The sequence below is a fragment of the Tachypleus tridentatus genome, chromosome 5 (assembly GCF_004210375.1).
Source record: "Tachypleus tridentatus isolate NWPU-2018 chromosome 5, ASM421037v1, whole genome shotgun sequence".
In the NCBI taxonomy this organism is placed as follows: Eukaryota; Metazoa; Arthropoda; class Merostomata; order Xiphosura; family Limulidae; genus Tachypleus; species Tachypleus tridentatus.
The window spans coordinates 13,799,759-13,814,835 of NC_134829.1; the positions used below are offsets into that span (position 1 = coordinate 13,799,759).

At 36.7% G+C, this 15,077-nt stretch overlaps 1 protein-coding gene across 5 annotated transcripts in view; it reads left to right on the forward strand.

Annotated features, from left to right (window-relative positions):
* LOC143250565 (uncharacterized) overlaps positions 1–15,077 on the forward strand; it is a 63,752-nt gene that overhangs the window by 35,075 nt on the left and 13,600 nt on the right. For all 5 annotated transcript variants that reach the window (XM_076501308.1, XM_076501310.1, XM_076501309.1 and 2 more), the window contains one exon: positions 12,412–12,624. In XM_076501308.1, the coding sequence (XP_076357423.1) occupies positions 12,412–12,624 (213 nt within the window). The remainder of the gene's footprint in view (positions 1–12,411; positions 12,625–15,077) is intronic.

A 15,077-nucleotide genomic window follows, 5' to 3' on the forward strand; every position in this document is an offset into this window, starting at 1 on the left:
GGATGTTGTGGACATTGTATCAGATGCTGGTGTTTTGCTCATGAAACCGTGACGTTCCTGCAGTGTCTTGGACATTGTAGTGCATCCCCTCATAGGGCTCCATGGCAGGTGGGGTCAGTGGACAACAAAATATTTTTTTTTATTATGGAAGGAGAAAGCACCCCAGATCATGATGGAACTTCCCCTGCTGTGTTGTGTAGAGTATGTCTCTGGGAGGATATCCTTCTTTTTTATAATGGATCCTCCAAATAAAATAGTAAAAAACAGTCCATAGGTAAATGACCATGTCTTGAAGATTCTGAGCAGCAATCTTTGACATATGTAACATCTGTTGTACCTCATTTTCTTATAATACATTCTCTTTCAGACAAACCTTAAGGGCAAATGTCTCCCTTTTTCATTCAGAAGAGACTAGGGACTTCTGGCTCTCCAAAGTTAGGAAAGAATCTTCGATCTGGTGACATGTTGGTGGAAACATCCACATTTCAACACACTGAACTCCTCTTGCATTCAAAGGCAATTGGGGATACACCTATTGAGGTTATGCCTCATGCTAGTTTGAATTCATTACGAGGAGCAATTGTTGACAGTGATTTTGAAGAACATTCCCAAGTCAGATTCTTGCTGGTTTCTCTGCCCAAGGAGTTTCTGCAGCGAGGCGTATCTCCACTCGCAAAGATAGAATTACAGTGTCGACCAATGTCCTCATTCTGACATTTACAAGACCACGTCCACCTGCCACCATCAAGACAGATTATCTTAACTGCAAGGTATGGCCATACATTCCAAACCCTCTAAGATGTTTCCAGTGTCAGTAATGCGGTCACTTAAAGACATCATGTTATGGTTCCTTGACGTGTGCTCGTTGCAGTGGCAAGGATCACGATGCCTATGAGTATGAAATGGACTCTCATTGCATTAATTGCAATGGCTCTCACCCATCTTACTTTCGTTCTTGCCCTAAATGGTTGGAAGAAAGAGACGTGCAGCGTTTGAAAACGATTCATAACATTACTTATCCTGAGACTCGAAAGTTGCTGTCCACCACTTCATCTCAGACATATTCTGCTGCACTTCGTTCCACAACTACAGTGGGAGTGCAGACAGACCTCTCTGTGCCTCCAAATGAATTGTTCTCAAAACAAATTAAAAGTCTTTTGACTTCCATGGTTAAAATAGTTGATGAATCAACTTCAACACCCATCTCTGTCCCTTACATACCTGCCAACAAATCCCAAGATCCACTTCCTTTGGTTCCAGGTATAGGCATTTCCTCTGATACATCTTCTTTGCCCACCCCAAGATGCAAAATGATCATTCGTTCACATCCTCAGCCACTGGAATCCCCTTCCAACAGCAAAGACCTTCCCAATTGACCCAGGGCAGGATATCCATGGAGGTCAATAGACCTCCCTCAAATAAGTACAGTAAGGAAAAAAAGATGTGGTCATAAACAGAATGGTTCTCCACCCAATTCACCTGCACATAAATAAAAATAGCCACCTTGATACAATGGAACTATTGAGGTTTGCATTCTAATCTGGATGACATCAAAACACTGATTGCTTCCTACCATCCTGTATGTCTTACCTTATACGAAACATTTCTAATACCTCCCAATACATTCACCTTTTGGCAGTTTTCTTTGTACAGAAATGACAGGCTGTGTGATGGACAAGTGCATGGAGGGGTGGCACTGTTGGTTGATCAGCATGTGCCCACTCTGTCTTTGCCACTCAACACACTCTTGGAGGCAGTAGCTATCTGTGTTTCCTTGGATAGTACTGTCACTTTTTGTTCTCTCTACCTGTTGTCTGGAGAGACCTATGATCAATCAGACCTTGATGCTCTTGTTGAACAGTTGCTGTTTTCCTTTTTAATCCTGTGGGACTTTAATTGACATCATCCCTTTTGGGGAAGTGCTAATATTGATGGGGTGGGGTTGCTCTATGATCACAACCTTTCTCTTTTCAATATTGGTTCTTCTACTTGTTTTCATGCACAGAGTCAGTCATTTACTTGTATTGATCTCTCAGTTTGCTCCTCTTCACTGTTCTCCCATTTTTCTTGGAGGATTGACAATAATCCATGAGGCAACAATCATTTTCCTATAATTTTGAGAGAGACTAGCCATGGTTGATGTCATCCGACCCACATGCCCTGGTGGAAGCTGGAACCAACAAACTGGTTCTCCGTCACTGCTCTCGCATAACTTTATCGTGCCATCATCTGTAAGCCATCAATAGATGACTGTGTGACAGCAGTAACTGACTGTATTATACAAGCAGCTGTTCAGTGTACTCCTAAAACCTTGGCACATTTTTCACGAAATCCTCATCCGTGGTGACGATACTGCCTGCCACATGACACAAAAAGCTCAAAAATGGGCATGGGATACTTTTTATAGGTATCTTACACTCTTGTACAGCATTGCTTTCCAGGAGGCCCATGACATGCTCAGTGGGTAAGACACCAAAGCCAGAAGGAATCTTGGATTAAGTTTACAACCAGCATATCTTCTACCACCAGTTCCAAAGTCATTTGGGACAAGATTCAAAAGCTCAGTAGGCAATATAATTCTATTCCCCTCTCCATCTTGCTCTCTGATGACCAGGAAGTATCTAATATCTAGAGCATCGCCGATACTCTGGATGAAAGCTTTTGCTGTGTTTCTAGCACTTCTGCTTCTTCCTCCACCTTCTTAGCCATCATGACTCAGGCAGAGCGATTGCTTCTTTCCTTTCGAGCTGATTGTCTCTGTGACAATAATCGTCTCTTTACACTGGTGGAACTCGGTCTACCTCCTATCATCGGTCTGGCAGTACATCAGTTGGACCTGATAATGTACACCATGAAATGCTGTGCTATTTTTCTGATTGTTTTTAACCGAATCTGGCAGGTAAATGTTTTTCCTGATGCCTGAATCCAGGCTGTTGTCCTACCTTTCTCTAAGGTTGGGATGGGTCCCAAGATTCCTTCAAACTACTGTCCAATTACTTTGATGAGCTGACTTTGAAAGACCTCAGAGAGGATGGTTACTGCTTGTCTTATTTGGTTCCTTCAATCAAACAACCTCTTCTTGCCCACCCTATGTGGGTTCCAATGACAGTGCTCCACCATGGACCACCTGATTCGACTTAAAAAGTCAGAAAAGCCTTTCTCAAACGACATCATGGAGGTATGGCATTTTGTGAGACCTCCATATATATGGGTTATGTGGCCATTTTTTAATGGACAGGCGATTCCAAGTTCATGTGGTTTGACACTTTCCTGTTCTTTTCTACAGGAACTTGGAGCCCCTTAGGGCCATGTTTTGAGTGTCACAATTTTCAGTATAAAGATAAATGCCACCAGTGAACAATCCTCTCTTACTGTTGCAAACTGGCTCTGTGTTGACAACTTTCACATCTCGCATCAGTTGTCGAACATGAAGTATATTGATCTGCAACTACAGACTGTCCTCAATCGTTTACTGAAGTGGACCATACAATACGGCTTTAACTTCTTTTTCTCTAAGACCGTTTGCATGCACTTTTGCCACTAATGGGATATTCACCTTTATCCTAAACTCTGTATTGGTCAAGTTGTGCTGCCTGTGGTCCATGAAACAAAGATCTATGGGCTGATCTTTGACAGTAAGCTGACCTTTATACCACACATAAAGTAGCTATGGGTGAAATGTAGAAGAGCACTGAACATATTCCATATCCTCTCTTCCACCACTTGGGGAGCAGAATGATGTTCTTTGCTAAAGATATGTCATGCTCTTATTCGATCGAAACTTGACTGTGGATCACTGGTCTATGGTTCTGCCAGAAATTCGGCCTTGAAGATGCTGGACCTCATTCTTCATCAAGAACAATGGCTCTGCACTGGGGCTTTCTATATTTTCCCAGTTCAGAGCTTATATATAGTCTCATGAACCTTCTTTGCACCTCCACTGTTTGCAACTGTCTTTAGTATATGCTTCAAAACTATGTTCCTTACCATAGCATCCTACCTGTGGTCGTGTTTTCCTTCCTCAGTGGACCATACTTTTTCATAATAGATGATCTGCTTTTGGCCTTTGTATCCAGGCACAGTTGGATGAATTGGGTCTCTCCATGGATAACGTTGCTGTATCCACTGGTCAGCTCATCCTACCATGGCTTCTTACAGTCCCCAAATGTGACCTATCTTTAAGTCATCTGAGAAAAGCAGACACTCCCGATTGGAAATACTGTCTGTTATTTGCTGAACATCTTTCGAACCATCCTTCCATTCCTATTTACACAGATGGTTCAAAATCAAGTGACTGTGTGGTCTCTGCCATAGTTTATTGTGGTTTGGTGGTTGGACTCAAAATTTCCTCTACAGTTTCTGTGTTCACTGCTGAACTGTATGCTGTTTCTCTTGCCCTGGATTACATAGAAGCTTAGCAATACTTACACTGCACTATTTATACTGACTCAGTCCTCTACTGGCCCTGGAATTGCTTCACGTTAGTCCACACCCTATTTGCCCCCCACTAGTACAGCAGTATATCTCCAGATTTACAATGCTAAAATCAGGGGTTCGATTCCCCTCGGTGGGCTTAGCAGATAGCCCAAGGTGGTTTTGCTGTAAGAAAACACACCCACACCCTATTCTTGCGGATATTCAAAACCGACTGGACAATTTTTGTTTAACATCTACTTTTATCCCATTTTTCTTGATACCGGGCCATGTTGGTAATTGCAGGAAATAGCTTGCTGACACTGCAGGTAATTCTGTCTGCATTGGCACTGTCACCACTATGCCAATTTCATACATGGACTATAGTCCTGTATTGAAGGCTTGGCTTCATGCCAGTTGGCAGTCGACTTGGAATGAGCAATGTGAAAATGAGCTTTTCCAAACAAAACCCTATATTGGACTTTGGCCATCTTGCTTCTGTATGGATCGGAAAGAGGAAGTTGTTCTAATTAGACTACGCATTGGTCACAGTTTTTTGACTCATTGTTTTCTTTTATCTGAGACTGATGCACCAATGTGTTGTCTTTGTAAAACTCAGGTCACAATAAGCCACATTTTATTGTCTTGCCATTGTTATGACTCTCAGTGATGGCACCACTTTAAACACGTTCTCTCCCAAGGCTTATCCATAATGTCAAACAGTGTTGTTGATGATGGTGACACTTGTCCACCTTAAAATATTTTAGTTTTTTAAAGGCTATTAATCTTTTTAATGATATTTAAATATTTTAATATATACATTAGAACTTTTTTAATGTGATTCCCTTTTAAGAATCAAATTATATCTAGTATGATTTGAAATTAGAAAATGGCTGTAATGTCAAATAACTCAAAACTAGAACTGGAAAGGCCAATTTCAGGTGACTAATGTTTCTGTTTGAACTACTTGTTAGTCATCCTTGTGAGTTGTGATCTTGGTTCCCAATTTATATCCATTAAAACTCCTTCTACTGTACTAGAGGTATCTCTAATGTTACACTTAAAGATTGGCTCCATTAATTCATCCGTCTTGCTTATACCTTGTTAGACAAGGATTCTTGCTGCATATTCCAAGTTTCCTATCAAAAAATTCATCATCTCTCTTCTCTTCTGGCTATTCACTTTAATCATTCATTGGAGGAGATCATATAGGCTGGCATGTGAACTATGTGGAATTCTGACTGTTATGTGGGAAGAGAGAAGATATTGTGTCAGAAATTAACATTTTCCAACACTGATACTTAGCACCATTCACACTTCCCTACCTTTCCTCCATAGAATTATTGAACAGTTGTGTGGTTTATCGAATACTGCAAGAATATCAGCTGATCTTCAGTGGATCAGTTGAGAATGAAGACACAGGTGGAAAACTATAAAGAAAGGGATGCAAATCATGGATTTGCTAAGATTGATTAAGGAAGTCTCTACAGTGAGTTTCAAAGATTGGAATCCAACATTAACAGTGCCCCAAAACAAACTAATAGACAGGCCTAGTTGACCAACCCATTCATAGCCACATAACTCCTTCCTTAAAGGCATCCTTTCTGTACATGTCACAAAGTTTTTCTAAGTTATGTTCTGAACTTAATTAAAATATTTTGTTGTCATGGTGCACAAGAACACTTAGCATCACAACATGGCTAATGATCCAAATATTAGTATTAAACAAGTTTTAAGGTCTTAATTTTATAAGGCAATGTTTGAAAAGTCTTTAATTTCCCCTTGTAGAAGAATTATAAAATTTGCTTTCTATATATCCCCTCTTCTGTGATTACCATTTCTCCAAGAAGTATAAAATTTAATGTAGATTATTCCTTATAATATTGTTATTGCTCAGGTAAACCATAATTTTTATAATATTAAATCTGATTTGGTTACAGAGTCATAGAATTGAAAATCAGGCTCTTCTTGCCATGCCACCTGTCACATTCTCTCTCACAAATTACCAATGGTTTTCTCATGTGTATTTCTACATTATTTATAATCAATAGAAAACCAAACTTTTAACCTATCCAATGTCATATTATATTGTGTAGTAAGCTGTACAAAGAATTATCTATTTCACTTCCAGTTAATATTTTTATTTCCACAAGAAACACATTGACAATCTTAACTGTTATTGCATAGTTAAAACATTCAAAATATTTGTTACTGTTCTTAGGTGCATTAATTAATTAAATAGAAAAAATTAACACAATAATACATTTACCATAAAAAACAAAAGTAGGGTTAAGTTTCATTTGCAGTTGACAAAAAAAATGGAGTGCTCAAGTAATATATTTCTGTATAAAATTTAGATGAATAGACAGCAACTTCCTGTTGTAGATTCTCAAGTATAGAGAATGGCATTTTGAAAGTTTTCCACTTTTAATTTTTACAGCTTTCCTGCAGTACTTATCCAACATAAGTCTGTTTAATGAAGCACTCCACTGATCACCTGAGTGTTCTTTTTTAGGAGATACACTCTCCTTCCTTTCTCCTTATTGGTGCTACTGTTCTTGTCAGCCACATTCCTTTCCATATGGTTTTGTTGCTACTGGGGAGGACTGTTTTATTATAGGTTCATCTATCTTCCTGTTATCTTTGTGACTTTCAGATAGCTCCTTTTCTTTATTTGTTTACTTTTGGAATCATGTATGGACTCTGTGATTGGGCACCTTCCCTTTTTCCTGGAGTCTCACCTCCATCCATTGGAGAAAACTATTTAGTCAGGCATATGGTTTCCACCTCATATATTCATCTCCCACTATCTTCATTGGGCAGCTGTATATGTTTCTTCCTAATTGGGGTACTGTTTTCTGTCTGTTACCATTATTCAAACTTTGGTGTAGTGATGACTGGGTAAATGGGCTTTTCTATATATATTTTTCCCCATTGGAGCATGGCCCATTTAGGATACAAATCCCATTCAGTGGTGCATGTTGCTTTTTCAGATGTACTTCCTATATCTCAAATCTGCACTTTACAGTCACAATGTATACCATGGCCAATGATGCACACTGTTGAGAGGAGGTGTTCTGTGAGATTGCTTATAGGTTTCTCCTTGCTATATGTTTGCTTCATTAATATTCCTTTTCCATACTACACTAACCCACAAATATACATTGTTAAAGTAGGAGAAGATAGCTACTCATCCTTGCTGTCTTTTTGATTGAATAAATTAGTGGTAGTTTCCTTTTTAAAATAGTGTTTTTCGTGTCACCTGTTATGCTGTCACAAGTGTTGGCATTCCTCCGAACTTTCCACCATGTATTATGCCCCTTATTCTTCTGGTGAAGTATGGGCGTTTTTACCACTTTCCAGTCTTGAGGCAATGTTATGATGGACTATGTAGGAATCCTCCTGAATGTATTAGTTTCCTTTCAGTTTAAGAGTGGGATGGTGGTGTTCTGCTAGTGTAGATAGTAGGTGATTTTCGAATCATGCACTCCACTTTCTTGCAGTTGGTTCCAGAGGTTGATGTAGTGTGTGGTTTCTCTGCAGTTCTATCTGAAGTGTAAGGTCGCTTATATTTTCTAGGTATGATTTACTTCTGTGCAGTATGGCCCAAGGATGGTGTTAAGCTCCAACTTCTGTGCCATCATGTCCAAGGGATAATGTTGCACATAGCTATAAATAAATATGCTTCATCTTTATGCAGTAAGTCGTGGAGGATGATGATGTATGCAGTTCTATCTAGAGGGTGAGGATCCTTGTATTTTATAGATATTATCCACTTTTGTGTAGTAGGATGTGGAGCTTGCTGTTCTGGTCTGACATTTGTCGTGTTGTCCTGTTTAGAGAATAATGTTACTTTGAAGTAGATCTGACACATTGCAGTTCACTCCTTTGACAGCAGTCATTCATCCTACCCATCATCTGTATGTTTGTTTCCAGTGAGTGGTTTTGGGTTAGAGCTGGATCAATTAACATGAATACTTGCACGTGTTGGTTGTTCATCCTCCTCTTTATTCAATTTAGCTCAGAATTTCCACCTCTTTCATGTTGGTTCTGAAAGTTGATATTGCACCCAGCTACTGTGCAATTACTATATATTTCTTGAAATTATTCACTTGTGGTTGATGCAATTCAGAGGGTGGTGTTGCATTTTGGTTTCTGTGCATTTCTATCCAGGGGATAATGTCAATTGGCATTACAGTTTTTCTTATTGTGCTCCACTTCAGTATGTTTTTAATGTCTAAGACTGTGTTGCACAATGAAATGCCAGTCTGATGGAGTTTAACATGACCTGTCACATTAGCACATTTCATTCTACCATCAGTTAGATGTCAGGTTTTAAGATGTCTGACCAGTTTTAGATTTGCACATGTGCTTGTTTTGGTGATCAGTTTGCACAGTAAATGCTTCAATTCTACTTGACTTGAGTTTGAGATAGTGTAGACCCTCCTTCTACCATGGGTTGAAGATTCTGTTCCCATTGCTGCCTGATTTTGACTGGAGCTGACTGACTGTATGACGTGACACACCCTAGCCACTCTACACCTTGGGGCACATCCATCTTAGCTTTCTTCACATTCTTGTTTGTAGATAGTTTTTATGAAGTCTTTTAGAGGGTGTTTTTCACTCCTATTGGTAGAGGATTGTCACATGATGACTTACATGCAAGATGCAGTTGAACCATATTGATTTTGGGGTTCTAAGAAGTTCTAGGCCTGTGGCATTCAATTTTTTTCATATAGAGGGCAGCACTGAATAAGAACTACATACAAACACTTGTGAAATGGGATGAGTACCTATTGGAAATTTATTTTTAGTATAGGAAAATAATCACTATTTAGATTAGGTAAAATAAAGAATAATAATAATAAGATAATTTTTCACAAGGTACACTCACTAGTGTTAGGTACTTCAATAGGATAATGTGTGGTCCATATTTACCAAGTTATTTAGAACTTGTGCGACAAGATTATTACTTAGACTGCAGGTGAAATTTAAAAATAAGAAAAGTGCTGAGCTGTATGAAGTGGACCTGTTTTTGAAAAATGAAGAAATATATATATACATAAACATAAAACAACAAAGCAGTTCAAATAAGTCCTGATGCTAGTACTGCCTTAAAATAAACAAGTTCTGGTGACTTCCTATAGAATTGAGTTAAACAGTTCAATGGGCAACAAAATAATGAAATTTTAAGTATGAGAATACTTTTCTTCATCTCACAGTTTTCACACTTTAACTGCATAACCCTTAGAACCTTCTAAATGAATATTAAAAGTTTTAAGGTAAATGTTTATACTTTTCATTTTTTTAAATCATCACTAACTGTAACTATTATCATCAATGCAGAATGCAATGAAATTATTAAAATTAGGGAATAGAAAAAGTAAATAACTTTTAATTTTCTGTAGAATATCAATAAAGATATTGTTTTGGTTCTATTAATAATTTCCAATCTTTTCACATGTATATTTTTAATGTTTTCTTTTCTTGTACTTTACCATATATTCTTCATTTTGACTAAAGTCAGTAGTGCCATCAAGGCATATTACAGCATTTCTGGCATACATGCCCAACCCTTCAGTAAACTTTTTGTGCACCTTGTAATATTACAAGCTGTAAGGACTGATTCAAAGTATAATGTATATTTAAAATGTGTTGAAACTTTTCAGTTATGTATTTTAAAACATAATTAAAAAAACAATATAATTGTGAGACCTAAATGCAGTATAAACTCTATCTAATTGTAATGTATTTAGGTAATGCAGCATAAATGGCACATAGTTTAACTTTGCACTTGACTGCAACTGAAAGCAAAAACTTGTCTGCTGGTGCTTCTGTTCAGATGGAGTGTAAGGGTTAACAGAAATTACGTCCACTGCCCCTGTTTAATCTCACTGTTGAGATTGGATTTTCCCCAAGACTGCTTCAGTAATATGTAGACACACACACACACACACACACACACATTTTTTTTTCCACTTCCTCTTTATAAGAGGGACAACATTAGATGTGAACTTGTATTCACAACTAGCTAGCACATGCTGTCTGTATCTTTTATCATCCATTATACAGTTTTTAGTTATGCAGTTGTTAGAAAATTCCTGTTTAATCCACACATCTTTCCTGTGTTCTTCCTCGTGTGAATTATTCCTTTTAATTCAAGTGGTATAATGAAAGAATCTTTGCTTCACCTGTTCAAAAATGCTGAAGATGTCCGTGTAGAAAGTTCCCAATTGATTTGATGTAATTGCACTGATGTGCATAGGATTAGGTGAACCCCCTCAATGGGAAGTAAGAGCTAGGGGTTTATCTGAAAATGTTGTACAGACCATTCCTTACGTGAAGATCCATACTATTACCAGTGGTTAGGCAAGTTAAATGAGCTATGTGTTTTCATTTGTGATAGAATTGTGGGATGAATTATTTCAATACTATATGGCCTGACTTGTTGCCTTAGCCATGTGACACACAGATGTGTTACTACCCACCCAAGATATAAAGGCTGGTTGAGCAATCTTCCATACTGCCTACTTATACAACACTAGTACTATGAATGTGGTTATTCTTTATCTACCTCTTTTCTAATCCCCCTTTATTAGGGAAGAGTATTCCATTCAGACAAAGATGTAGTCTTCTACTGAGTGATATTATACTAACCTCTCTCCCCCTCCATATGGACTTTTCCTTTGTGATGTAATGCTATAATTTTTAGAATGAAGCTAATTGTGTTTTTACTTTTTACCTGCACTGGTCTTTCTATCTTTCTTTTTTTTCTTTCTTTCCTGAAGGGAGGTGAGTATCATTTCTAAAATTGTTTTATTTACCTGAAAATGAATTTCAGTTATACATCAAGAACTATCGACCCTTCTGATATTGTTCTGTTGACTCACTAAGATTCTCTTTCCCATTCAAGACTCATAAATTGCACAAAATCTTTGCAGATGCATGAAGTAAAAAATCTGTATATTGTGAGAGGTGATTATCCATCTAACGTATGTAGATAAGGAAAATGTTAACTTTGTAAATTTTAGACAAACATATAAGGAACATACCATTAACATTTAAGCATGCTATAGTAACTATTTTACATTTCATAACTGAATGATATATTAAATTTTATGTGGTAGCTTAAGAATAAAAGAAAATTCCTCTGTTTCAAACTGAGAAACCTAATTTCATAAATTAAGTTTTGAAAAAGTTTGGCCCATAAACTAAATTTCAGTGTAATTAATCTAGTTTTTTTAGCCACTTGCACAGTTAGTTGGTTAAAGTATGTCTTCAAAACAGGAAGATTGACTAACTTGGTTAGATTCAAATTCTTCATTGACCTTAGTTGTTGTCTAGACATAATTTTTATATTTTCCTGCCTATAGCTATGAGTTATTTCATTTTGTTAGTGTTTTGAATGTAATTTGATAACTTGATAAATAAATGGATAATTTTCCTGCTGGATATCACTGATGCAAATGAACGGAAATGCATTACAAGACTGTTTATTTAGTGAAATAAACTAGAAACTAAATCATAAATTTGTGATAACAAATATATGGTAATAGACTTCCATGTGGTCTGTGATTCTTTAATGTCCAGGTAGCTGTTCTTTGAGGGTAAAAAGTACTTGCTTAGTTATTAAGATATGATGAAGTTATTCTCAAACACATTTGACACATTACATTTATTTCAATGTAGAACAATGGATATCAAACTGTCTTTTGGTCTGAATTCCCTATAATTTGATTATAAGTTTCTCACTAGAATCATGTGATGTGTTTGGTTAAATTACATATGTAACAGGAACCAGTTGCACTGAGTGTTAAACTTGTAGTAATTCTTATTTAAAAATAAAAAGTTTGCTTTTGTATGTTTATCAAAGAATTTGGTAACAATGAATACAGGTTTGAAGCTAGGCCTTATATAGTGTTTACAACCTGATCTTTCTTTTCTAGAAAATGTTTTTTTTCGCTCTCTTTCTGTATCACGTTAGATTTTATTTTCTAGGTCCTTTGTACCGACTTCATTGTAGTAGTACCACAAGTGGTGTTGCCAACATGTACTCCTTCTCTGGACAGAATACTGCTGCCACTACTCCTGTTGATGGCATAGAACCACATGTATTAAGAGATATAGCTTCTCCACGGTCTCATGTTCTCACATCTCGTGTGCCAACTTTTAGTGCAGCTGTAGCCCAATCCACAGTGCCAAACTTGACAGGTGAGCCATTTCTTCTGTCATATGGTAATATAATCAGTGAGCAAGATTTTGTTTAGTTCAATACTTGTAAATTTTATGAATATCACTTTACTTTGTTCAAATAAAAGATCTTTGGTTTTAGAATAACTTCTAGAATAAAAACAGTTTATTAAACATTTGTGATATACTATACAAAATCATATCAGCAGCAGAGATAGATATTTTATTGTAAACAATGTAACGTCCAATTTATCCATGTGTATGAGAACCAGTTAAAAAATATAGTGAGATTTCTTGTGAAGCTAATTTTCTTAATGTCAAAATTCTTTGCAAGATTACCTTTTGTGATTTTATTACAAGTAATAAGTGTTTAGAAGAACACACCTACTAAACTTTAAAAATTAAGTTGTCTAATGATTCAACAGCCAGTAGTTGTAACTTTCAGGGTCCAGTATTCGTCACTAATCATGTGCACAGTTAAATGGGAAACACATACTTTTATGAATCTCACAAACGTTTTTGTAGTTTAATACAGTATATCAAAAGTAAAAACTACATTTGTTAAAATTAGTTCTAATTTCCAACACAGTTTCTTATTTCAACTTGCACAGTAGCTTCTCCCATTCAGTGCTACCCTCTATATGTGCAAATATTTTTCTCTCACTATTAACTTTGAAATTCCTGTCGATCCCACATTCAATGTGGCTCTACTGCACCTTTACATACAAATAAGCATATGGCAACCCTTTACCAGTAATAACGCAACCCAAGGTGGCTAAAGGTTTAGAGAACAACATCAATATCCTGATTTGGCAATAAAGTAGAGCAAGTAGGACGACTGATCCAGAAGAAACATAAAAAGGAAATGGTGGGAGAGGAAAACATTTTGTTTTACCTAATGAAATGGAAAGCATTGAATAGTACTGAGGGAGTAATTTATATCAGCCATCCTACTTGCTGCCAAATCAGGATATTAATGTTCTCTACACCTGTAGCCACCTTCTACCATTTATCCCTTAAAACATTTTTCCTACACTTGTCCTGTGGTCATCACAGGTCAGACATCCTTGCCATTGTTGTTGCACATACTCTTTACCACCACACCTATGTTCTCATTTATCTAGTTTGTAGCTTCCTTCCCAAGACATCAGCAGCTCATGAGGTTAGTTTAAAATAATAGGAAATTGTAAATTATTTTTAGTTTAGTTAAATGTATAATAAATATAAAAATAGTAAATGCAAAGTTGGAGACATGAAATAAAAATACCACATTTTCGTTCTAGAATGACTGTAGATTGTGAAAGGCAATTGCACTTACTTATCTCAACAGTCTGGATTTTTAACCTTTTTCACAGAGCCATTCATTTAGATTTTTTGACAGTAAATGAAAACTGATATCACATTAGGACAGCCTATTGTAAAAACATGTTCAATTTACAATCAACTTAAATCTACATTTGATTTCTTGACATTTTTGAGACTTAAGTTTTGCTTTTTCCTCTGCTTTCATTTTAGTCTTGGATTTTCAACCCCTCTGAAAGTCAGTGGTAAGTTTACGGGCTTAAGCACCAGGGTCCAGGGTTCGATTCCCTAGGGTGGATGTGGCACATGGCCTTCAGTTGCTTTGCTTTAGCAAACCAACTTACTCTATCATAGCCTTTAAATGACTTTAGAAAAACAATAACTAAGACACTTTGAGATTAGATGCTTTGATTTGTTTTTTCTCTGTTGGTTCTTTGAGTGTGTGATGTGTTTTGGGCTTTTTCCCAGTTGATTTTGAGTTTGCAACTTAATTGATAACTGAAAGATCTGGGGGCCAATTCTTTTTCTCCAATTATGGTTCCTGCTCAAAGGTTTACTTCTTAGTTATGTGAAGGGATAGTTAGGACTTATCCAACACAGTGTCAGAAATTTATGATTCCACCTACCACCACTGTGTTGAGGCATTTTTTTCCTTTTACTTCACTTAAATAGAAGATTCTTAGGTTCACCAGTTTCATTGAGGACGATCTGGAATCATTTTTAGCATGCATGTTGGTTGAATATTTGGATCTTACAACTCTCCTAGTTGCTGAAGTCTTGAACATAATAGGCATGTGATAACTGCCATGACTTCTATATTGGAGAAACAAGTAGAAAAATGGAAACCAGATTTAAAGAACATAAAAAGTCATCTTCACACGTTTTTGAACATTGTAAGTCAAATAAACACAACATAACCATAGAAAACACTCAAATACTAAATAAAGAAACAAACATAAACAAATGCAAAATTAAAGAAGCCTTACTTATACAACTCAAACCCAAAATAAACCAATATAAAGGAACACCTTTATACCTATATTAAATATAATAAAATAAAATAATATATTCAAACATCTAACACTGCCCTCTACATTCCGACACTCGGTTACACAACACCTTCCAAACATGTGGTCAGCTTCCGGTCAGTTACCTCTTTCTTTCTTTGTGAA